Source organism: Apodemus sylvaticus, chromosome 4 (assembly GCF_947179515.1).
Source record: "Apodemus sylvaticus chromosome 4, mApoSyl1.1, whole genome shotgun sequence".
In the NCBI taxonomy this organism is placed as follows: domain Eukaryota; kingdom Metazoa; phylum Chordata; class Mammalia; order Rodentia; family Muridae; genus Apodemus; species Apodemus sylvaticus.
The window spans coordinates 57,690,873-57,717,502 of record NC_067475.1 but is presented as its reverse complement, the minus strand read 5'-3'; the positions used below and the strand labels follow the sequence as shown (position 1 = coordinate 57,717,502).

General features: G+C 36.8%; 1 protein-coding gene across 1 annotated transcript; it reads right to left on the bottom strand.

Moving 5' to 3' along the window:
* Positions 1–7,163: 7,163 nt before the first annotated feature.
* LOC127683582 (chitinase-like protein 3) lies at positions 7,164–20,629 on the bottom strand. The gene is made up of 11 exons (XM_052180917.1): positions 20,605–20,629; positions 18,758–18,787; positions 18,055–18,256; positions 15,645–15,701; positions 14,998–15,163; positions 12,094–12,218; positions 10,128–10,251; positions 9,722–9,907; positions 8,843–8,962; positions 8,623–8,764; positions 7,164–7,180 (listed from the first exon to the last, which is right to left on the bottom strand). Exons 1-11 carry the CDS (start codon positions 20,627–20,629, stop codon positions 7,164–7,166), a joined length of 1,194 nt encoding a protein of 397 aa, XP_052036877.1.
* Between the last annotated feature and the right edge of the window lie 6,001 nt (positions 20,630–26,630).

The window sequence follows — 26,630 nt, the reverse complement described above, 5'->3', positions numbered from 1 at the left end:
TTTGCCTTACAGAAACTTTGTAATTTTATGAGGTTCCATTTGTCAATTCTTGATCTTAGAGCATACGCTATTGGTGTTCTGTTCAGAAACTTTCTCCCTGTACCGATGTCCTCAAGGGTCTTCCCCAGTTTCTTTTCTATTAACTTCAGAGTGTCTGGCTTTATGTGGAGGTCCTTGATCAATTTGGATTTGAGCTTACTACAAGGAGACAAGGATGGATCAATTCGCATTCTTCTGCATGCTGACCTCCAGTTGAACCAGCACCATTTGTTGAAAAGGCTATCTTTTTTCCATTGTATGTTTTCAGCCCCTTTGTCGAGGATCAAATGGCCATAGGTGTGCGGGTTCATTTCTGGATCTTCAATCCTGTTCCATTGATTTGCCTGCCTGTCACTGTACCAATACCATGCAGTTTTTAACCCTATTGCTCTATAGTATTGCTTGAGGTCAGGGATACTGATTCCCCCAGAATTTCTTTTGTTGCTGAGAATAGTTTTAGCTATCCTGGGTTTTTTTGTTATTCCAGATGGATTTGAGAATTGGTCTTTCTAATTCTGTGAAGAATTGAGTTGGGATGAGCATTTTTTAAGATGCTTCTCAGCCACCCAAAGTTCTTCAGGTGAAAATTCTTTGTTTAGCTCTGTACCCCATTTTTTAATAGTGTTATTTGGTTTTCTGGGGTCTAACTTCTTGAGTTCTTTGTTTATATTGGATATTAGCCCTCTATCTGATGTAGGGTTGGTGAAGATCATTTCCCAATTTGTTGGTTGCCGATTTGTCCTTTTGATGGTGTCCTTTGCCTTACAGAAACTTTGTAATTTAATGAGGTTCCAATTGTCAATTCTTGATCTTAGAGCATACATGGTGTTCTGTTCAGGAACTTTCCCCTTGTACCGATGTCCTGAAGGGTCTTCCCAGTTTCTTTTCTATTAGCTTCAGAATGTCTGGCTTTATGTGGAGGTCCTTGATCCATTTGGAGTTGAGCTTAGTACAAGGAGATAAGGATGGGTCAATTCACATTCTTCTCCAGTTGAACCAGCACCATTTGTTGAAAAGGCTATCTTTTTTCCATTGGATGTTTTCACCTCCTTTATCAAGGATCAAGTGGCTGTATGTGTGTGCATTCATTTCTGGATCTTCAATCCTGTTTCATTGATCCACCTGCCTGTCACTGTACCAATACCATGCAGTTCTTAACACTTTTGCTCTGTAGTATTGCTTGAGGTCAGGGATACTGATTCCCTGAGAAGTTCTTTTCTTGTTGAGAAATTTTTAGCTATCCTGGATTTTTGTAATTCCAGATGAATTTGAGAATTGCTCTTTCTAGCTCTATGATGAACTCAGTTGGGATTTTGATGAGTATTGCATTGAATCTGTATATTGCTTTTGGCAAAATGGCCATGATCCATGAGCATGGGAGATTTTTCCATTTTTTGAGGTCTTATTTCATTTCCTTCTTCAGAGTCTTGAAGTTCTTGTCATACAGATCTTTCACATGTTTGGTAAGAGTCACCCCAAGGTACTTTATACTGTTTGTGGCTATTGTGAAGGGAGTCATTTCCCTAATTTCTTTCTCATCCTGCTTATCCTTTGTGTATAGGAAGGCTACTGATTTGCTTGAGTTGATTTTATAACCTGCCACTTTGCTGAAGCTGTTTATCAGCTGTAGGAGTTCTCTAGTGGAGTATTTGGGTCACTTAGGTAGACTATCATATCATCTGCAAATAATGATAGTTTGACTTCTTCCTTTCCAATTTGTGTCTCTTTGACCTCCTTATGTTGTCTAATTGCCCGAGCTAGTACCTCAAGTACAATATTGAAAAGATAAGGAGAAAGGGGGCAGCCCTGTCTAGTCCCTGATTTTAGTGGAATTGCTTGAAGTGTCTCGCCATTTAGTTTGATGCTGGCTACCAGTTTGCTGTATATTGCTTTTACTATATTTAGGTATGCGCCTTGAATTCATGTTCTTTCTAAGACTTTAAGCATGAAAAGATGCTGAATTTTGTCATGCTTTTTCAGCATCCAATGAAATGACCATGTGTTTTTTTTTTCTTTGAGTTTGTTTATGTAGTGGTTTGCATTGATGGATTTCCGTATATTGAACCAACCCTGCATCCCTGGGATAAAGCCTACTTGATTATGGTGGATGATCATTTTGACATGTTCTTGGATTCGGTTGGCAAGAATTTTATTGAGTATTTTTGCATCGATGTTCATAAGGGAAATTGGTCTGAAGTTCTCTTTCTTTGTTGGGTCTTTGTGTGGTTTGGTATCAGCATAATTGTGGCTTCATAGAAGGAGTTGGGTAGTGTTCCTTTTGTTTCTATTTTGTGGAATAGTTTGAAGAGTATTGGTGTTAACTCTTCTTTGAAGTTCTGATAGAATTTTGCACTGAAACCATCTGGTCCTGCTCTTGTTTTGGTTGGAAAGCTTTCTATGACCGCTTCTATATCTTTAGGGGTTATGGGACTGTTTAGATGATCTATTTGGTCCTGATTTAATTTTGGTATTTGGCATCTGTCTAGGAAATTGTCCATTTCCTCCAGATTCTCCAGTTGTGTTGTGTATAGGCTTTTGTAGTATGATCTGATGATTTTTTGAATTTCCTCAGTTTCTGTTGTTATACCCCCTTTTTCATTTCTAATTTTGTTAATTTGGATACTGTCTTTGTGCCCTTTGGTTAGTCTGGCTAAGCGTTTATCTATCTTGTTGATTTTCTCTAAGAACCAGCTCCTGGATTTGTTGATTCTTTGTATGGTTCTCTTTGTTTCCACGTTATTGATTTCAGCCCTAAGTTTGATGATTTCCTGTCTTCTTCTCCTCCTGGGTGAAGTAGCTTCTTTTTATTCCAGAGCTTCATGTGTGCCATTACGCTGCTAGTGTATGCTCTCTCCCATTTCTTTTTGGAGATATTCAGGGCTATTAGTTTTCTTTTTAGCACTGCTTTCATTGTGTCCCAAATATTTGGATATGTTGTGCCTTCCTTTTCATTAAATTCTAAAAAGTCTTTGATTTCTTTCTTTATTTCTTCTTTGGCCAAGGTGTCATTGAGTAGAGTATTGTTCAGCCTCCATGTGTATGTGGGGTTTCTGTTATTTTTGTTGCTATTGAAGACCACTCTTATTACATAGTGATCTGATAGGAGGCATGGGATTCATTTGATCTTATATTTGCTGAGGTCTGACTTGTAATAAATTATATGGTTGATTTTGGAGAAGGTACCATGAGGTGCTGAGAAAAAGGTATATTCTTTTACTTTAGGATGAAATGTTCATTAAATATCAGTCAAATCCAATTGGTCCAAAGCTTCAATTAGTTTTGCTGAGGCCCTGCTTAGTTTCTGTTTTCCTGATTGGTCCATTTAGGATAGTGGAGTGTTGAAGTCACCCACAATTATTGTGTTAGGTGCAATGTGTGCTTTAAGTTTTAGTAAAGTTTCTTTTACGAATGAGGGTGACCTTGCATTTGGCACATAGATGTTCAGAATTGAAAGTTCTTCTTGGTGGATTTTTCCTTTGACCAGCAAGAAGTGGCTTTCCGTGTCTCTTTTGATGACATTAGGCTGAAAGTCAATTTTATCTGATATTAGAATGGCTACTCCCAGCTCATTTCCTGAGACCATTGGCTTGTAAAATTGTCTTCCAGCCTTTTACTCTAAGCTAGTTTTTGTCTTTGATACTGAGGTGTGTTTCCTGTATGCAGCAAAATGTAGAGTCCTGTTTCCTTATCCAGTCTGTTAGTCTATGTCTTTTTATTGGGGAATTGAGTCCATTGATGTTAAGAGATATTAAGGAATAGTGATTATTATTTCCTGTCATTTTTGATGTTATTTTTATACTTGATTGGTTATCTTCTTTTGGGTTTGATGAAAGAAGGTTACTATCTTGCTTTTTCCACGGTGTCGTTTCCCTCCTTGTATTGGTATTTTCCTCCTATTATTCTTTGTAGAGCTGGGTTTGTAGAACGATATTGTGTAAATTTGGTTTTGTCATAGAATATCTTACTTTCTCCATCTATAGTGATTGAAAGTTTTGCTGGGCACAGTAGTTGACATTTGTGTTCTCTTAGAATCTGCATGAGATCTGCCCCGGATCTTCTAGCTTTCATGGTCTCTGGTAAGAAGTCTGGTGTGATTCTGATAGGTCTTCCTTTATATGTTTCTTGACCTTTTTCTCTTATTGTCTTTAATATTCTTTCTTTGTTTAGTACATTTGGGGTTTTGATTATTATGTGACAGGAGGTATTTTGCTCAAGTCCAGTCTCTTTGGAGTTTTCTTATATATTCATGTGCATCTCTCTCTTTAGGTTAGGGACATTTTCTTCCATAATTTTGATGATATTTATTGGCCCTTTCAGTTGTAAATCTTCACTCTCCTCTATACCTATAATCCTTACATTTGGTCTTCTCATTGTGTACTGGATTTCCTGGATGTTCTGGGATACAAGATTTTTGCATTTTGCATTTTCTTTGACTGTTGAGTCAATGGTTTCTATGGTATCTTCAGCATCTGAGATTCTTTCTTCCATCTTCTGTATTCTGTTGTTGATATTTGCATACATGGCCCCTGATTTCTTCCCAAAGTTTTCTATTTCCAAAGTTGTCTCCCTTTGTGATTTCTTAGTTGTTTCTACTTCTGTTTTTAGATCCAGGATGGTTGTGCTCAGTTCCTTCATTTGTTTGTTTGTGTTTTTCTCTATTCTTTAAGAGATTTTTGTGTTTCCTCTTTCATAACTTCTGCCATTTGACTCACTTTCTCCTGCATTTCTTTAAGGGTTTTTTTTTCTTTTTTTGCATTTCTTCTTTATTGGCTTCTGTCTCTTGAGCCTTATTCTCCTGAATTTCTTTAAGTGATTTTTGTGTTTCCATTATATGGGTTTCTAGCTTATTCATGTTCCCCTGCATTTCTTTAAGTGACTCCTTTATGTCCTTTTTGTGTTCTAGCTGCATCATGACCAGTGATTTTAAATCCAAATCTTGTTTTTCTGGAGTGTTCGTGTATCCAGGACTTGCTGATGTTGTAGAGTTTGGTTCAGATGCTGCCATATTGCCTAGATTTCTGTTAGTAACATTCCTACTTTTGCCCTTTGCCATTTTGTTATCTCTGGAGTTAGTTGGTCTTGTCTCTGGCTGATGTTTGAGCCTCCTGTGAGATTGTAGGGCTATTTCAGCAACACTGGATGGCTGGGTTTCCCCTGTCACAGATTGCTGATATGCTGCTCTCCTCTTGGGTGCCCTTGGAGCCCTTGTTTGCCTTGCCCCAAATTGTGTCTGTGAACCAGGTGGTGCCTGTTTGCTCCTTCAGGGGGTGCTGATGGTGTATGCTGCGGGGATCAGCAGAATGCTTATCACTCTGATGTACAGCTGCTCTCCCAATGGGGTTGGTGCACACAAGGCTAGCCTAGCTGCTCAGGCCCTGAGTCTAGGCAAAAGCCTGGCAGGCTTAGGCCCGAGCAATGTTCACCTTGGACTATGACTGTTAACTGGTTTTGTTAGGTAGCCAAGATGGCGGTGTGTGCTTGCTCCCTGAAAATGCCAGGAGAGTCTACCTGGCTAAAAATGTCCTGGCTGAAATGGCACACGGATGGCACACTGGACAGTCCAGGGCCTGGGTGCAGTCCAGTGCCTGTTGGGCTTAGAATCCCATTATGTTAGCCTCGGGCTATGACTTTTAGCTGGTTTTGCCTGCTAGAACTCTCTGGTATCCTGTAGCCAAAATGGTGGCATGCACACGCTAGGACAGACTGCCGGGCCAATAACCTCCTGCCTGGGTTGGCACACCAAAGACCCCCTGAACAGCCCACGGCTTGGGTGCACGTCAGTGAATCCAGACTTTATTGCAGAGGTTTATCATTTTGAGTGCCTCAAATTGTACATTAGTTTCAGAGATTTGAGATTTTCAAGGAGACATTCCAGTGGGATGCCTGGAGGTATAGTTGGAGACAAGATAGATCCCATTGGGGGGGCATTGCTAAATAACCTGTGCTAGCATCCCAGAGGACTATTAGCCACATTGGTTGTGGCAAAGATAGAAATTTAAGCAGTCATGAGAAAACCCAGTGGCCCTGTGACATTTCCTGGAAATGTCAGGAAAGCACCCAAACTGTTCCAGGATTTTCGGTAGCTGCTGATTTAAAAAGGAAGTTTAGGTTGCTTCCAAGGAAGGGAGTCACCCAAGGGGCCAATGTCCTAACACAAATGTCAGCCAGGATGCCAGTTGTATGGACTGGGCATTGAAAGCCAACCCTTAGCCCAAAAGAGGCCGGCCAGGCCTTATCTGGGACTAAGGATCCCTCTGGTCACCAGGCGATACTCCTTACCAATTAATATAGCTGGTGTGTGTTTTTTGGAAATTTGCAGTCTGGTAACAGGAAATGTAGAACTGGTTGTTTGGTTGCCCCTGAGGCAACTCCTCATGATATGCTGCTGCACACAGCTCATGTGATAGAAGCCTCTGAGTTTCACAGCAGTGGCAGCCAACTGTTGGTGGTTGACAACCTTCCCTGCACAGTGATTCCCAGATTTTGGCACCAATGTTGGGGCAGGCAGCTGGCGGTGGCAGTGGCAGGTGAACATATCAGGCCAAACAGCTCCATGTGAGATTTATTGAGAAGGGAAAGGAAAGGTGATGGTGAAAAGAGAAGAGGGTAAAAGAGATAAGGGAGTGCTTTCTTATATATACATGAATGGTGATGTTGTCGCAGGTAAAGGCGATCCCAATGGATTTTGGGAATGTGGTGACTGTTGCCTTGGCAACAGGTGTATAGGTCGCACTGTCGCCTATGTGATGTCACAGGTTTCCGTGGTTGTGGTACCAACACTATGCGGTTGCCAAGTCCTTCAACTACTTCAGTCATTCCCCTAAATACTTCATTGGGGTCCCCATGCTAAGTCTGATGGTGGGCTGCAAGCATTTGCATCTGTATCAGTAAGCGTTCAGCAAAGCCTCTGGGGTAACAGCTATATCAGGCTCCTGTCTGAAAGCACTTATTGGCATCAATAGTGACTTCTTAAACAAAGAATGCAAAAGGACCTAATGACATTTGATAATAAATGCCAAGTAAATCAAAAGAAGGAGGGAAGAACAGGTGCAAACACACCTGGTACTAAGGAATTTGGTGGTTTAGGAGGACCTTGTACAGAGACAGCAAGTCATGATAATTACTTAGAGATCTTCAAAAGCTGCAAACACAAAAAGTGCTCAACTGCTCTGGTTTCTGAAGGCATATTTAAAAATGTCTTGAAGTACATAAATGGTTACACCAAACTGTGTGTAGGCTGTCATCATGAGGCTACTGCATCTGCTTCTGGATTATTGAGCAAGTACCATAAACACATCTTCTTCATGTAATCATTCTCAGTCTGAACCAATCATTCAGATTGAGAATAACTACATGAAGAAGATAAGTAAAACCAATCATTTAACATTTTCATCTCACAATCTCAATCATGGGAAAGTCTGAAGTCAAATAGAAAATCAAAGTGACTGGGTTTAGCCACTACTTCCCACAGCCATTTTGTCACTACAACCCATGAGCATAATGAACTTAACACCAAGAAACAATTTCCTAAAAATTGCACATTAAAGTACTGGAGATGCTTATGTTTGAATCTGGAATTTATTATGAAAGCAAGAAACAACCAGGAAGTGTTTTTACAGGAAGCAGAGGAAGATGTTCAGAGCTCAGCCAAAGCTGACAGATGAAGATCAGTCTTGCTTTCTTCCCAGCTGGAACAGCAAACCAGACATGCATGTTAGTAGTACTACTCTGGGATTCAATTCAGGCTATCTGAGGACTTAGTTCCATTATTCTTCATGGAAATGTCATGCAGAATCCACCGTGGAAAAGCGGTTGAACTTGCTTTTGTTCCGACAGCTTCAAGGACAAATTACTGGCTAAAGCTCCCCTCGATTAGAGTTGTAACAACCTGAAACACACATAAAAAGCCACAGCAGTGACCCTGGAGGCAACTGGAGAAGAAAAGTACAACCTAGATTACATGGACTAGAAAACCAATTGACTTCAGAGTCTTTCAGGTTGTATCCGAAAATAAATCCAGATAGAATTTAGGGAACTTGCACTGTCATCGCAGGGGTTAACCTTTTTTCCCGGTCTCTAAAACCTATCTCAGAGCAAGATGAACTAGTAGTTAAAGTTTTGCCTTTACCATCCTTGCTATAAGCAATACTTCCTTGATTCTCACTTGGTAAATGAGTTTGTTAAAATGTTAGGATACATTATGCATTAAAGAAAATGTGGACAGACACAGTAAAGACAGCAATTTTTATGTATTTCTGATAAAAGTCCCCAAAGTTAAAGATTTACACTCTGATGACATGGATAAAAGATGAGAAAAATCTGATCAATAATGGGAGTACAGTTTTGGCAGACTCATATAACCTAAATAGTTAATAGACCTGGGCAGCCTGACTCATCCTCAAGGTAGCCTGGGTTCCCAGTAAGTGTATAACATAAACTAATGGAATTGAAGGTGTGGGGGAACTGTCTATCACTTTGAAAGGAACACATAGGTGGACTGAAAAAAATATGACTCAGGAGTGGGGATGGGGTGGTTCAGGCAGTCTTTGAGTACACTATGAGTATAACTCTATTGTCACTTACTTGCACTGTGTATGTTCAGCTCTCTCTTTAAAGTAGAAGTCAGACTGAAACTTCCATGGTGACAGAAAGAACCAGTAAAGTCATCCATGTCCAGGGACCAGACCATAGCACCTCCTAATTGGTTGTCCTTGAGCCACTGGGCCTATTGAAAAGGACACAAATCTCTTGATTTCCTGGGAATTGGGCTACAATCTCAGCATACTCAATGGTCTAAGCTTACCTTCATCTTGAAGCTTCTGACATTATCATAGCCAACCCACTCATTGCCCTGATAGGCATAGGGAACTTCCTGTGCGGCATCCCAGCTCTCAGTGGCTCCAACATTCAGAAATGAACAAATCTGTAAACAGATACAGATCTTTAAAATAGTAATAATAAGGAAAGATAACATTAAAGTTATTCACCATTTCTCTATACTATTGTAGTATTTTCTGCATTTTTAAAGCGTTTTCTATTAGTCTTACAGTAAAGAGATATTTTCTTGAATTTACTGGTCCTACAGGCCTTTCCCTATATTAGGGAAGTGATCTAGCTAGAGGTGCATCACTAATCCTCATTTTTTTTATTTTCTGAATTTTTATCTGATCTATAACTACTATAGTTTTTAAACTGACGATTCTTAAGTACCTGCCTCCTAAAAGTTGATATTCTAAGTATTAGTCATGGGGATTCAGAGTAATCTTCATACCTTGTACTACCAGACTGAGATTGCTATCTATCTACTTCTGGACATTGAAATTGAGACCAAGCATATCAAAAAAGCAAGATACAAAGGAATATTAATACTTGAGTTATTTTTAAAATGATTACATTTTGCCCTCATATTTGTATTGTAATTTTAGAACACACCCTAGCAGGAAATAGATACCCTAGAGTCAAATTTATGGATATTACGTTTTGGTCTCTTGTATCAAGTGTATATTGTACTTCTTATTAATTATATGAAAGTATACTATAAAATATGTAGCACTTGACATACTGTATCTACTTAGGGTGACTACATACTGGATAAAATGAGCATACACTTTCAGCTAATTCCATTCTCAAACAGAGAAATAGGTCTATAGTTCACTGAGCACACTATATCCAATATACTGACCTCATAGTAAGCCCAGAGTCCTGTTTCACCTGTGTACTTCCCTGGTGGGCCAGCACTAATAGTAGGAGCACCAATTCTAGTGTTAGAGGGGTCACTGAGCATAAAGGTATGCCCATATGCCGGAAATCCCACAATGAGCTTCTCAGGAGCTGCTCCATTTTCCTTCCAGTAGGTAATGATTGAATCCTGTAGCGATACAAAGTAAAATTATTGCTGGATCATGTGGTGATCTGTGTTTGTATAGGTTAGTTCCCAGTTCTTATATTTCAAATTGTATTATGCTACATCTAATAAATTAAATCTGTTTTCCAAAATAAATTATATAGTTGCAGTGTTTCAGATACATTCAATAGCATTGGGCCATGCATTAATCTCTCAGTTCCACTTGAACCTGTTGATATCTTACCACATTGAGATAGGCACTATTTCCAATGTCAGTTGGAGATTTATAGAGGGGACTATTTTCTCCAGTATAGCCATTCTGGGAATCATGGAGATTGTATGTCATGACCTGAATATAGTCAAGAACCCTGGAGTAAAGGAATAGACTTAGAATCAATGTTTTGGTTATATTTCTTCAAGGATTTCCTTGTATTCTTCCCTAATATACATCCTAATATAACTATCATTTCCCCAACCCCCATGTACTCCTGTCCAGTTCTCTGATTTCACTTTCTTTTCATTTATGGGTTCTGAAAAATATGTATGCATAAAGTTATTCGCTACCACTAGAAAGAACAAAAATAAATCAAAGGTATAATAGAACATCAGTGAAATGAAACTGGAGTAAGATTGTTAGAGTTTTTAAATAAGTATGGAGATTTGGAGAGACAACTGAATCAAGAATGACTTAGAAAGAAAGAAATGATATAGAAAAGAGAATTAGTTAAGTATACTTTTCACCAGCTAAATAAAATATAATAATCACAATATACACAAATACAATTAATCTGCATGGGTAATAATATTGCTGCAAGAATACAGGAGCTATTAAAAGAATATATCAGTCTCAGGCATCTTACACTTCTAATATATTATTTATTCTGCAGTCATAAGATTCACCAAAAACAATCCAGCATATTGTAAATGCTCTAGGAGGTTCACCATCACTTGATGTAATAACCATACTGCTGAACACAATGCATATTAGCTGTAGACATAAAAAAATCAACCTGAGACTAACAGTGAAATCTCTCCTCCTACAGGATGCCTACTCCTTCACATATATGTAAAGTAGGCTTCTACAGTAAAAAGACACCAATGGACATACCCAGTGATAGCTCCTGAATGCTATAATATTAACACACTATGCAAGTTATTCACTAAAGGCATTGTCATTATGGAGGTAATAACATGCTTTCTGATTATATGTGAGGTGTAATATTGAGTATATTTTATATCTGTCACAGTAAATCTGGCCAAATATTCATGCCCTAGAAGCTCAAAGGCCCAACATGGAACCAACATTTTTTTTTTGCTAGATTGTCATAGTATTAAACTGCCATTCAAATATGAGCTTATTTCCATAGATATAAGATGCTTTCAAGTTTTTTTTTTTTTACCAGAATTTCTGCTTTTTTGGAAGAAAAGTTTTTAATTCATACACTCATTATTAGTTAAGGTACAGAATCTTGGGTCTGTGTTCTCAGCTATAGACATGACATTTCTACTAACATTCCTCATATTCAAGGTTCAAAGAATATGAAAAAGAGGGCTTGGAAATAATTTATTGCAGTTGACAAAAGGAAGGAAAATGTTGAAATAGTGATTTCTTCACCAGATGTGGCTGTTAAAACATTATCTCATAGGAGATGGTGCTGTATGCACAATACCTACATGATATCAAGTCTCATGAAATTGCAGCACTTTGAGCAGGAAGTTGCATTCCCAAGCCCAACATATTGTGAAGAAATTATTACTTAATGGGTGCAAAGTGAACAAAATTCTACCCCTCTTAGGAATGTGGTCATTGTTAGGTGCCTGGATTTCACTGTTTAAGCCCATAGTCATGCATATATTGGCTTTAGAGTTTGTGTAAGGAGATATTGACATCACTAAAAACTAGAAGCAGAACACCTGTAATTCAGAGGGATGTAAGTTATAGCTATTAGGATAATTTAGACAAAAATTATTAGTGAATGTATATGATCAAAATATACTGTATTAATGTAGGATATTTCTATAGATAAACAAAATATAAGATCAATAAACATAATGCTAGAATTATTTGTAGGATCATTTTTCATACATATGTAGTTAAACCGTACCCATAACCATGCCTATAAACAATGCTTTGAAGCAACAAGTAGCTCATGCATAAGTGACCTCTGATTAAACTTCCACAGTAGTCCTGAAGATGGATCCTCACTTACTGAGACAATTCAGGGATCTTGTAACCAGACTGGATTGTAGCAATCATTCCAGATACTGTGGCAGTGAGTAGCAGCCTTGGAATGTCCTTCTCAATGGATTCTTTCTCAAAAGCTTTTCGCATTTCCTACAAAAAGTATGAGCTCAGTTAGTATTTCAGATATTTTTATGATCAAATATGGGTCCTATAAAATTATTTCAGTGGACATTTACAAATTTTATTTTATTTTATTTTGTGACTACCTCAATAAGTCACTAAAATTGATATTAATTTATGGTTACCTAATATGTATAGAAATTTAAAAAATAGTTTGTACCAATCCATGGCTAGAATATAGGCTCTAAAGTTTGGTCAGAGCTGATTCTGAATCCAGCACTCTGTGATTCCTCTCTGAGCCTGTGTCCTCTTGCAGTGGTACAAAGAGAAGATGTCATTGCTCTGTGGCTAAACAAGCTCATAGGTTCCGTATCCTGCCTAATCAAATATTGAAATGAGAAGGTGGTAAGATCTGAATAACAGATCAATTTAGTGCCTGCTTTTATTTTTTTTTGTTTTTTTTATTATTCGATATAATTTATTTACATTTCAAATGATTTCCCCTTTTCTAGCCCCCCCACTCCCCGAAAGTCCCGCAAGCCCCCTTCTCTTCCCCTGTCCTCCCACCCACCCCTTCCCACTTCCCCGTTCTGGTTTTGCTGAATACTGTTTCACTGAGTCTTTCCAGAACCAGGGGCCACTCCTCCTTTCTTCTTGTACCTCATTTGATGTGTGGATTATGTTTTGGGTATTCCAGTTTTCTAGGTTAATATCCACTTATTAGTGAGTGCATACCATGATTCACCTTTTGAGTCTGGGTTACCTCACTTAGTATGATGTTCTCTAGCTCCATCCATTTGCCTAAGAATTTCATGAATTCATTGTTTCTAATGGCTGAATAGTACTCCATTGTGTAGATATACCACATTTTTTGCATCCACTCTTCTGTTGAGGGATACCTGGGTTCTTTCCAGCATCTGGCAATTACAAATAGGGCTGCTATGAACATAGTAGAACATGTATCCTTATTACATGGTGGGGAGTCTTCTGGGTATATGCCCAGGAGTGGTATAGCAGGATCTTCTGGAAGTAAGGTGCTCAGTTTTCTGAGTAACCGCCAGACTGATTTCCAGAGTGGTTGTACCAATTTGCAACCCCACCAGCAGTGGAGGAGTGTTCCTCTTTCTCCACACCCTCTCCAACACCTGCTGTCTCCTGAATTTTTAATCTTAGCCATTCTGACTGGTGTAAGATGAAATCTTAGGGTTGTTTTGATTTGCATTTCCCTAATGACTAATGAAGTTGAGCATTTTTTAAGATGCTTCTCCACCATCCGAAGTTCTTCAGGTGAGAATTCTTTGTTTAACTCTATACCCCATTTTTTAATAGGGTTGTTTGGTTTTCTGGAGTCTAACTTCTTGAGTTCTTTATATATATTGGATATTAGCCCTCTATCTGATGTAGGATTGGTGAAGATCTTTTCCCAATTTGTTGGTTGCCGATTTGTCCTCTTGATGGTGTCCTTTGCCTTACAGAAACTTTGTAATTTTATGAGGTCCCATTTGTCAATTCTTGCTCTTAGAGCATACGCTATTGGTGTTCTGTTCAGAAACTTTCTCCCTGTACCGATGTCCTCAAGGGTCTTCCCCAGTTTCTTTTCTATTAGCTTCAGAGTGTCTGGCTTTATGTGGAGGTCCTTGATCCATTTGGATTTGAGCTTAGTACAAGGAGACAAGGATGGATCAATTCGCATTCTTCTGCATGCTGACCTCCAGTTGTGTCCCACATTAGTACCTAACTGATTCATTATCCATTAATGTTACAATAGGCCAAGTTTTGTTTTAGATTTTGAATGTTATGCATAATCCTTCATAGTACCCCAAGGTATTGCATGAGAATTACAGATCCTTAAATAAATATAAAGCTCCCACATGATCAGAACTTGATGACTTTTTAAACTCACATGTCTTTCCAAGTCATCTCTCATAGATCTCTAGCTCTTTATTGTGACAAATGGTTCTTTATCTAATTTAATGGTAACAGTGTCCTCAGACTTAGAGCAATTTTCACTTACACACAAGTACTTTCTTATCCTTTTTCTTTTTTTTTCTTTTTTTGTGACTTTTTTTTAATAATTTTTTTTATTTGATATAATTTATTTACATTTCAAATGATTTCCCCTTTTCTAGCCCCCAACTCCCCAAAAGTCCCGTAAGTCCCCTTCTCTTCCCCTGTCCTCCCACCCACCCCTTCCCACTTCCCCCGTTCTGGTTTTGCCGAATACTGTTTCACTGAGTCTTTCCAGAACCAGGGGCCACTCCTCCTTTCTTCTTGTACCTCATTTGATGTGTGGTTTTTCAAACACAGTCAGGTAGTCACAAATTTGCATTTCTTTTGCATCTGATATTTTATACCAGTTATCAAGATGTTTCATTTGTTGCCTATATTACTTCATATGTGTGACTTAAAGAAGCAAAACATTCTGCATTATTCCTTGGTGAAAATGTAGCCACTAGCCTGTGGATTGTAAGGATTGAACTCTGTATGCAAACAACACAAGTAGTTGTGATACTTACTACCTGTGTGTTCCTGGAAAGGTTATTCAAACACTTTCTGTACATTAATAGTTTTGTCTGTAATATAAAGATCATTACACTGGACTCCTTATAGGGCATATGATGATGCATGTTTGTTATAAAAACCATGGACAGTAAAATCTCACATGTTTGTTGAATACATGAATAATAAGTTAAGACATTTACAGTGCTAAGATTCTATAATTATATGTTTGGTTTTACAAGAATTCATAGTTCTTAAGATGGAGCGATTTAAATTTTTTAGGACAAAAACATTTTTCAAATTAACACACCTGCACCAGGACACTGAAGAGATGTTTGTCCTTAGGAGGGCTTCCACGAGACCCAGGATACTGCCAGTCCAGGTTGAGGCCATCAAACTTATACTGGCGAAGGAATTTAATGGCTGAATTAATGAATGTCTGACGGTTCTGAGGAGTAGACACCATGGCACTGAACCTTATGTATATTGAAAGAAGTTAGTGTTAGGCTTCTATGACATGGACACATTGGGAACAAAACAGTTCATAGCTGATTTTTGATTCCTTGTCTTTCACCAACATGCCCTGTTTTTCTCTCATTCTCCCTTTGCACTCACCTCACCTTTCTCATAATACCCTTTATATATCCAGCCCCGTAGTAACTCCTAACAAGTTTCAATGCCTGGAGGACATGAAATACTTTAAGAAAAACTTTTTAGTAGCTAAATATCTTTCAGATTATGAATCCAGAAATATCAGGCCAAATTTGAAATTGTGAAGGCCATATGTGTACCTTGAGTCTTTACACTTTAATATGAGGTGATATTGTAATTATTTATGTTAACCTATTTATTCAATAAATTTTCTTTAATTCTCTTTTCCAAAAGGTGAAGTAATTGACCTTTAGCTCTAGCCAGACTACAACCACAAAACTCAGTAGCCCATATGCCACAACTTACGGGACAGATCCAAAGGCCCATCCTCCGATGGCCAGGAGAGTTTTTAGGTCAGTGTTCCTCAAAAATGGAAGAAAAAAGAGAAATATCAAAACTCTTGCCCCCTGTTACATAAATTATCAGCACTTTAAAAAATATATCACATACTATTCAGTTTTTTCTGACATAACATCACATTCCAGAGAAAGTTTGTTTTCACTATTGAGTAATTTTTAGTTAAGTTCTTCATTATCATACTTTGAGGACAGGCAACTTCTATAATAGTAAATTTGAGGAATGCTTATCAAGTAGTGTAGTGACTGCATTTCTGTACAAGTAACTTTGAACTATAGTTAGCTCACATTCTCCCTAGTAGCAAAATTGACAAATATCTAGATCTTTATTATTTTCTCAATCCTCATCAGTAATTGCCTATCACTTCTCTTGCAAGTATACATCTTCTCTGAAATACCTGTTTTGACACATCAGATTCCATAGAAATTTGTTAGCACTTTTGAGCAGACATTAAACTTTTAGGTTTCTTGCCCTTCCTCAGAAATTCAGTTTCTGTGATCTGTTGTAGAAATATTGCTTTCAGTAATCAATTTAGTTTTGGTGAAGGATATGCAAGGGACACTATTAAATATAAGACCTTTTATTTAATTCATTTGCAGTTGGAAATCATAGCTTAGATTCTTCCTAAATATAATGTTACTACTGAAGGAAGATATTATCTGAATCTTCCAGAGCATTGGTATTCCTAAAGTATGTCACCTGTCAATGATGAAAATAAGTGCACAGTTTACTGTTAAATATAACAAAATCTTTTATAGAAATCCTCAAATATTCATGATCCTTGGCAGCATTGGCAGCACCTTCTAATAGGCCACAGTTCTAGTAAGTAATTTGCAAAGAATGCAGCTTATGTTGTTGTCCACAAAACAAACAAAAAACTGTGACAGAGAAAAGATGAGCAACACCACTGATGTTTTCATCACTATGGTATCTTTTACACAGCCAGAAAAGGTTGCATTAAAAAAAATGTGTACTTCTTTGCTATTTAATGTGTAACTTCTAAATCATAAGTGACAAATGTATCACAGCAGAAGGTTCCCAGCAAAACACTCTTCATACAAATAATCCAAATATGATTTTGTGATCCAGGCTTATACCACAGACAAAAATAAATAGAAAGTGGTGTGAGATGTAAGCATAAGATACAAAGCTTCTAAATTATTGAAAGAACACAGAGAAACATCCATGTAATTTATTGTAGCATGAATATTTTTATTGTGTATCACAAACTTAAAAGTTCCTATTGAAAAATTAAAACGACTTTGTTGTTTTTTCACAAATAAAAATGGGGAAAGAAATACATTGACTAGAGATAGGAGGTTTAAATTTTGAGACTAATTGCAAAATATTATATGATAATAAAGTAATACAAATTGCATAAATCAGTAATGGAATATTAAGAATATACCTCATTTTGACAAAAAGGAAAAATTCTGGGGAAGGCTTTTTTTCAAAGAAAAAAACTAATCATTGAATTAAGGAAGCCTAACACAATGATTAAAGGATAAATTTAAATTTCAACTGGACTGGCATATCTTCTCATGTCTCATGGTAGCCCAATACTGTAAGATAAAACCTAAGCAATATCATCAAGTATATGAATACAAAAACTGTACACTCTTGATGTAAATATAACTAAGCACAATTACACAGGAATGCATTATGAAGGTCCTTCAGAGTGGTAGAACTGCCACATGATCAAAACACACTCTTTTGTTTATCTCCAAAGTACACATATTCAAGGTTTTTTTTTAAAGAGGAGGCAGTATGTCAACAGTAACTGTAGCTTGATTCAGAAATCCAACTTAAGTCACAGTAATTATAGAGAATTAGGTGAATAGAAAATATGATGTGCTCTGCCTATATCCCAAAATACTTATCAAATATTAAAAATATGAAAGTTGGGCTTGGTTTTTTGCAAGTATATTTGTAAACCTAGTAGGTATGGTATTAAATGAAACAGGTGGAAGGCTGACAAATAGAATGTGGTCTGAATTATAAATAATATCTATAATATTTGAACACGTGAAAATAGTATGATGATTCTCACTGAGAGATAGGAAAACAGTATTTGTCAAAGCACATCATGAACAGCAAGAATATTTCAAGAACTATATATAGAAAGGACCCTAACCACATACAAACTATGGGGTGAGGCAACATATATCCTAATAGGGTTTTGAGACATAGAGATGTATATGCAGAATCCAAGACAATAAATGATTAAAAAATAAAAAGATAATACAAATCTGATGAATACATTGATGGAGACATCATACAATTTTTTGATTCTGACATACATTTTAGGAAGCACTGAGATTTAGCACACTGAAAACAAACCAGATTTCTCTGTCCTTACCTGGCTTTCAGACCATTTAATGCTTCATAGTCAGTTAAGTCTTGCACATGTGTGTTGATGATCTCATTGTTCCGAATCCCAGCAAACGCATAGATTAAGTGAGTACACAGACAGTGGTCAATATTACCAGGTTTGAATCTCCCTACTGTTGGCCTGTCCTTAGCCCAACTGGTATAGTAGCACATCAGCTGGTAGGAAAATCCTGTGGAGAGTTGTCAGAGGAAAAGTGTCCTGATGTGGTTACATGTGATCTTGGCCAAAACTATTGCCTTTATTATTTTATTTGTTGTATATCAGACACATGTTATTCAGGAAGCGATGAATGCTGTGAATATTTATTTTTGCTAATGTGTACAATTTACTAACAAACCAATGCCTCAGTTGCAATTATAGTAACAAATTCATACCTAATACTCAGATAAATTTTGGGCTCTATGAAAAAAAAACAAACCAAGAGAAAAAAGCACCCAGAAGTTGTCAATTTAAAGTCTCAACTTATCTTTCTAGTGATCCAGCAGAGAAATCCAGTGTTATTCTACTACCCAAGAGGGAAATCTACTACATTTCCACCAGTCAATTATCTCTTGCTATTTGAGTCTATATATAAAATGAAAATGGATCATGATTAGCAGAAAATTGCATTAGAATTAATGAATCAGGCTTAAAGAATTTTTGTTGAAGCAAGATTTGACCTAAAACTCACCCAGCTGTGCACTCAGAAGTATTGCCAGACCTAGAGAGAGTAAGAGAGATGGGAGAGAACACATTTATTGCTTTGGATTAATTGGTATAACCACAACAATTGGTATATCATAAAATTCATAACCATATACCATCTTACTAACTATAGATCATTATCTCACACAACAGAATTGAATTTGGAAAAAATACTGCTTCAGCCATGTGGGAACCTTAAAGTTATCATGTATTTCAAACTTCTCTTTACTCAGTAGTTCAACCTGTCAATATTTCATGCTTCACACTCCATGTCCTACTTTTTATTCAAGATTAAGTCTACTATAACTATAAGAATTTATGACTGCAATTATTCACAATTTCACCTGATTAGTAGTCATAAATTTATAAATCTTAGTTCCAAGCACTGTAATGAATCAATTGACATTGCTATTGCAACACCTCAAGCACAGAAAAGAGTAGCTCCTGGAGATTTTTCAATGTTTGAAAGCATCTATCAAAGGCAATTGGCAGTTGAGATGGCTGTAAGACATCACCAGTGGCTGGAGTTTGAAACAGGGTCCTTAGGATCCACAGTCAGTTCTCTTACCCAATGAGCCACCTCTCCAGCCGCTTGGGAGAGATAAGAGAGCAAACACAAATGTGGAGGGAGGGAGGGACCTCGGAGGGAAAGTGGAAGGGGTGTGGTTGTGGGGGCAGTGGGGAACCTATCTGGTATTGGGTGAGTGAAAAACAGCTAAAGCCCTGAGGGCAAGCAGAAAGAATGGAAACAGGCAACCTCAGGAGATAGGAGGTTGGGGTACCCTCCAGAAAGACCCAGAGTACTGGGAGGTGAGAGACTCCCAGGACTCAAAGGGAGGGACCTTAGATGAAATGCCTGACAGTAGGGCAAGGGAAAATACAGAGCCTACCTCCAACATGAAGACAAGGCATCAAATGAGGCAGAGGATGATCATACCACAGTCACAACTCTGACCCATAATTGTTCCTGTCTGAAAGAATTACAGCATTGGAAATGGAGAGGAGCCTGTGGAAAGAAGTTCCAGAGACAGGTCCAATGTGTGTGTGTGTGTGTGTGTGTGTGTGTGTGTGTGTGTGTGTGTGTGTGTATGTGTGTGTATGTGTGTATTTTGAATAATGGCATCTCATTAGTAACTCAAATCTAGTTTTTTTGAAAACCTGATTGTACCATTTAAGTGGTGAATTTTATGTGTGAATGATCATCATGACTTCACAATTCCTCTCATCTGATTCTTTTACAAATTGAGATTCAAATTATCTGAATAACTTTCTGAATCTGTAAAAAGTTTTTAAATCAGAGATGTACAGAAAATAATAAGCTTTGGACAACTTGGCTTGAATCAGTGACTAATTCTAACTCTTCAAACAAGTATATGTTTATCTAAGACAAATCTATGTCACAGAGAAAAAGGATAATGGAGGATAAATGTCAAATGATTCTGAGCAGAGAAGAGGCAAGTAATGTTGATAGCTCTATCTCATATTCTAGTGATTTCCATCCCTCAATTATGTTCCAGGAGAGCAATCAGAATAAAGTCACAGAATTGCATTTTCAGTAAAGAAGTTTAGCAAGAGTTGTGAGGTAATGAATAGCTGGATTATAGACAAACAGCAAAGAATGCTTGAATGAAGGTGAGTCTTTAGTGTCATGTCTGTGGCATCAATGCATGCATAAGTGTTCTCCCAGCAGATGGACTTATGAGAGCTAGAAAAATCCTGAATACAGTGACACAATTTGAAATGGTAAATGAAGAATTTGAAAGCATAATATTGTAGAGTTAAAACTGCTTCTATCAGGCAAGAATAAGTCTCTATGTCTGATTTTCAACTTACCTGTGACAGCAATGAGCTTCACCATGATGTCTTCAGTACTGCTACAGAATGCTTCATTCAGTTGTCTTTTTATGTCATTTCAGATCCTCATTATCACAAAATTTTCAACATGTTTTTTTTTTTTACCAGAATAAGTGTGTGGCTAGTTATTAAGGCAATTGTTACCTACTGTTGACTTATCTCCTTTAGTATTTGGGCAACACCCTTTTGGCCCTGTATAAGTAAAAGTGCTCTGTCACCTATGAGTGGGTGAAAATGAATACTCTAGGTAATAATTAATTTTAAATGATTTTGGCATTTCTCAGAACTATATATTCTTTTCAGATATAGCAATTCATCTTTATAAGGCAAGCTTCCCATTTGATTAAATTTGTATTTAAATGTAATAAAATGATTCAGGGGAAGATTTAGCAATTGTCAAACAATTTACTATCTTTAGTCTTTCACAGGAAAGTCTTAAGGCAAGTTTCTGAATAACTTTACATTTTTCATGGCTACTTTCTAAATATTCTGCCAACCATTATTCTGTAGAAAGGTTTTAGGAACGGTTACTAGACATTTATTTCTCTAAGAATAAATGTACCCAAACATATTTCAGTTCTGGTTCAGCAGCATGCTCTACTCTTCTATATGTATGCTGATGTAAAAATATAGAAACCATTCTCATTCATGAATATGCAAAGTTTATTATGGCAAAATTTCTCCAGTACTTAAATATATGTCATATAGCTTTAGTATTCTGTGTTTAGAATTCATTCCAATTTACTCTTCCAAATTCTATATGAGACTAGTATATCATATTAAATTTCAAGTTAAGCAAAATATGGACTTAGTAATTCAGGATGGCACACACAGTCCATTGTACATTTCTATCCCAATCCCAATAATATTAATTCTTTTTTTAATTTTTTTTAATAATATTAATTCTTGAAACTCAAGAATAGATCCCTTATTTATCCTTATTAATTCCTTTAGAAATTCCAGAGCATATCATCTATATTTTCTATATGGTTTTGACATGGGATTTTATGCTATACTATGCTGATGAAAATACCCACAATTTTTCTGACTACAAGATCTGAAAGAGTAATAAATAAATAACAAGTAAGAGCTAATAAATGAATAACTAATAAGAGGACCAGCTTTAGCCCCATCACACGAGAGGAAGCCAACCTCTGACACTACTAGAAATATTTTGCTATGCAGGAAGATAGGAATCTAGTATAAATGTCATCGGAGAGGCTTCACCCAGAAAATGATAAAAATTGATATAGAAACCCACAGATTAAAAATATATTGGAGCTTGTGGAATCCTGCAAAAGTAGACAGAAGGACTGAAGGAGCAAAATGAGTCAAAGACACCCCATGAAATCCTACAGAATCAAGCAATCTATAGAGGCACATATAAATTTAACTGCCAAACAGATAGTATGCATGAAATGGACATATACATTCAGTGCATATTTAACAATATGCAGCTGGATCTTCATATGGGACTACTAAACCTGTAGCAGGAGATGTCTCTGGGAACAGTGCCTAGTTTGGAATCTTTTTGTCCTAACTGGGCTGCCTTGTTTAAACTCAACAGATGATGTTCCTAGTTTTGGTGCAGCTTTGATGTTAAGGCTGGTTGATAGCCTCTGTTAAGAAGAGGAGGGGAACAATGGATTTGGAGCAAGGAAGATGAGAGTAAGGGATGAGAAAAGGAGAAAAATGAATCTGTTGTGGGGAGGTGAAAGTTAATTAATTAAATAACTAGTTAATTAATCAATATAACAAGCCAATAAAAAGCAAACAAGTTAATTACTTCCCCAGTAATTGAGTACATAAGAAAAGCAGTGCTAACAAGAAAGTTCACAATACTAAGTACTTCCATAAATAAATAAAAGAGTACTCAAATCAGTGATAAAAGTACATCTGAAAGCAATGAAGACCCAGCTATACCACTCCTGGGATTCCAGAAGATTCTCCAACACATAATAAGGACATGCTCTACTATGTTCATAGCAGTCATCTTTATAATAGTCAAAAGCTGGAGTGATCTCAGATGTCCCTCAACAGAGGAATGGATATAGAAAATGTGGTACATTTACACAATGGAGTACTACTCAGCTATTAATCACTATATACTCTCAGCTATAATGTAGTTATTAATAACTATATACTACTCAGCTATAAGGAATTGATGAAATTCTTAGGCAAATATATGGCACTAGAAAATATCATCCTGAGTGAGGTAACCCAATCATAAAATAACATACATGGTAAGTACTCACTGAAAAATGGACATTAGCTAGAAGCTCAAAATACCCAAGATATAACTTGCAGATCACATGATGCTCAAGACAAAGGAAGACCAATGTGTGGATACTTTGGTCCTTCTTAAAAGGGGAAACAAAATACCCCTGGCAGGAGATACAGAGAGAAAATATGGAGCCGAAGTAAAAATGATCCAAAGAATGCACCGCCTGGGGCATCCCATATACAGTTACCAAACCCACACACTATTGTGGGTGACCCACAAGTACTTGCTGACAAGAGTGCGATATAGCTGTCTCCTGACAGACTCTGTTAGTGCCTGACAAATACTGAGGTGGAAGCTCTCAGTCAACCACTGGACTGAGAACAGGGCCCCAATGGAGTATCTAGAGAAGGGTCCCAAGGAGCTGAAGGAGTTTGTAAACCCATACGAAGAACATTTTAAACCACCCCCAGGGCTCCTAGAAACTAAATCACCAACTAAAGAGTACACATGGAGGGACCAATGGCTCCAGCAGCATATGTAGCCGAGAATAGCCTTGTTGGACATCAATGAGAAGGAGACCCTTGGATCCTGTGAAGGCTAGTTGGCTCAGTGTAAAGGAAGGATAGTACAGGAACCAGGAGTGGGTGGGTTAGTGAGCAATGGTAGGGGGGACGAGATAGGGTGTTTTCAGAGGGGGAAATGAGGAAAGGGGATAAAATTTGAAATGTAAATAATGTATTTAATAAAAAAAGAATAAATGATTCATGCAGACCCAAGAGGAGTAATGAAACACAGAGACACAAGATGAGTATATGCAAAATTAGTGCTGAATTCAACCAATTTAAAACCAAGAAAACATTATGAAAAATCAGCAAAACCCAGAGTTTTTTCTTTGAGAAAGCCAACAAGATAGATAAACCCTTAGCCAAACTATTGAAAAGACAAAAGACAGGATTGGAAAAACACAATCAGAAATGAAAAGAGATATAACGACAGATACTGAATTAATTCACAGAATTATTAGCTTTTAATTCAAAAGCCTATATTCACAAAACTGGAAAAACTGGAAAATCGAAATATTATGGATGATTTTCTAGACAGAGACCATTTGCAATAATTAAATCAAGATCAACAGCCCTATAACCCCTATTAAAATAGAAGCAATCACTAAAATTTCCCAATAAAAATCCCTGGGCCAGAAGGTTTTCGCACAGAACTCATCTAGACTTTCAAAGAACTATTATTAATATTTCTGAAACTATTCCCCAAAATAGAAATAGAAGGAACAGTTCCAAACTCGTTTGATGAGGCTACATTCACATAGATACCTAAACCACAAATAGACTCAACAAGGAAAGATAATTTCATACTAAATTCTCTAATAAACATTGATGCAAAAATATTTAATAAACTACTTGAAAACTGAATCCAAGAATATATTAAAGACATCATCCACCATGATCAAGTAGGCTTCATCCCAGGGACAGAGGCAGGTTCACCTTCTGTGTCCTAATTGTCATTCAATGTTAAGTCTACTAGAACTGCAAAACGTTTTGACTGAAATAATTCAAAATCCTACCTCCCTAGTGGCCATACATTTATGAATCTTAGCTCCAAGACCTGTAATGAATCAAGTATTCCTCAGCTGGAACATCTCAAGTAGAACAGAGTATGTACTTGAGCCATTTTGATGTGTGAAAGCATGTGTGTAAAGCAGTGGCAAGATGAAATACGATGAATAACTGCCAAAAATATTTTGTACTATCAATCAACATTTTGAAATTAAAATCTTTTATGTTTTAGTTTATTTGTTTTCTTGTTTTGTTTGTGTGTACATGCAGGTTCATTTATGTGTGTGTGTATCTGTCTGTGTGTATGTATGTGTCTGTTTATCATGGTGTCTCATTAGTTACCCAAGATTTGTTTTCTATTGGAAAACTTTCTGTGTGTGCCTTCTATGTCATGTGGTTTTAGTTGTGAATAATTGTCCTGAAATTACAGCAACTCTAATCTGATTCTTTTACCAACTGAGACTCGAGTCATTTGAATAACTTTCTGAAACTGTACAAACCTTCTAAATCACAAATACCCAGAAAATAGTAAGCTTTGAACAACTTGACTTAAAACAGTGACTAACTTTAACTATTGGAGTGCTTGTCTGTCAATCTAAGACAGTTCTATGTCATGACAGAGAAAGGAAAATGGAGGACAAATGTGAAATGATTCTCAATAGAGAAGAGGCAAGAAATGTGAATAGCTCTCTCTCTGATTCTACTGATTTCCATCCCTCAAAATAGGCTATAGGATGGTAATCAGAATATCTTCACAGAATTGCACTTTCAGTAAGGAGACATAGGAAGAAGTATAGTGTAATGAATGACTGAACAAAAGAAAAACAGCAAAGAACCCTTGAATGAAGGTGAGACATAAGGCCCATGTCTGTTACATCAATGTAGGCACAAATGTTCTCACAGAAGCTGGACTTATGGGAGCTAGAAAAATCCTGAATAAGGCAGCACAATTCCGAATGATAAAGGAAGAATTTTAGAACATAATGTTCTAGAGTTAAAACTGCTTCTTTGATGTCATATACTGAGAAAAAAAGAACCATGCAAGACTAAGGCTCTATGTCTGGTTTTCAACTTACCTATGAAAAGAATGAGCTTGGCCATGGTGTCTTCGGGAGAGCTACAGAATGTTTCATTAACTCATTTGCTTTATATATCATTTCAGACCTGTTTATCACATTTTCTAGGTAGTAAGTTTAACCAGAATAGGTGTGTAGCTAATTATAAAATGAATATTCACCTACTCTTGACTTATCTACATTAGTATCTCACCAATACCTTTATTGTACTGTATAAATAAAAGTGCTTTGTCTCCTAAGAGTGGGTGTAAGTATAACCATAATGAGTAATTCATTTAAGATAATTTTGGCAGTTCCCAGATGTGTATAATCTTTTCAGGTACAGTAATTCATTTTTATTGTGTATTCTTCCTATCTAATCAAACTAGTTCTTATTCAAAAGTAATAAAGTGATTCAGTGGAAGATTGAGCCATTTTCAAAAAATTTACTATCTTTAGTCACTAACATAAATTTTTTAAGGTCAGTGCCTGAGGGACTTTTTATTTTTTACCACCACTTCCTAAATGTTTAGCTAACTCTTGTTCCTTATAGTGATACTACACGAGGTTACAGACATTTTTTTCTTGAAAATATATATGCACAAGTATGTTCATTTTCCAGCTCCCAAGTACTCTCTAGTCCTCTATAAGTATGATGATATATTTTAAAATACAGAAACCATTCCCATTCATTAATATATAAAGTGTTTATGATAAAAATTTCTTCTTTACTAGAATATCAGCCTTTTGCTTTTAGGTTGTGTGCTTAAAATCAATTGCAATCTACAATTCCAAATCCTATATGATGCTGTTTTATTATACTAAATATCAAGTTTTGCAATATTGTGAACTTACTAATTCAATGTCACACACACATTGTTAAAATTCTATGCCAATCCCAATCAGACTAATTCTTTAAACTACAGTTCATTCTATATACTGATTCATGCCATCTTACTCTTCATTCTTATAGAATTTCTGGAATATATTTTCTGTGTTGTCTGTATGGTATTAACATTAGATTATCCACCAAATCAAGTTGTGGAAAATATGTATTTTGTGGCACATAAGCACCCTAACGTACAGAAAGAATATCTTGTTTCTGTATGCATGTAGTTCCTTTCAATAATATCTGATGGTCTATATCTTAGGGAG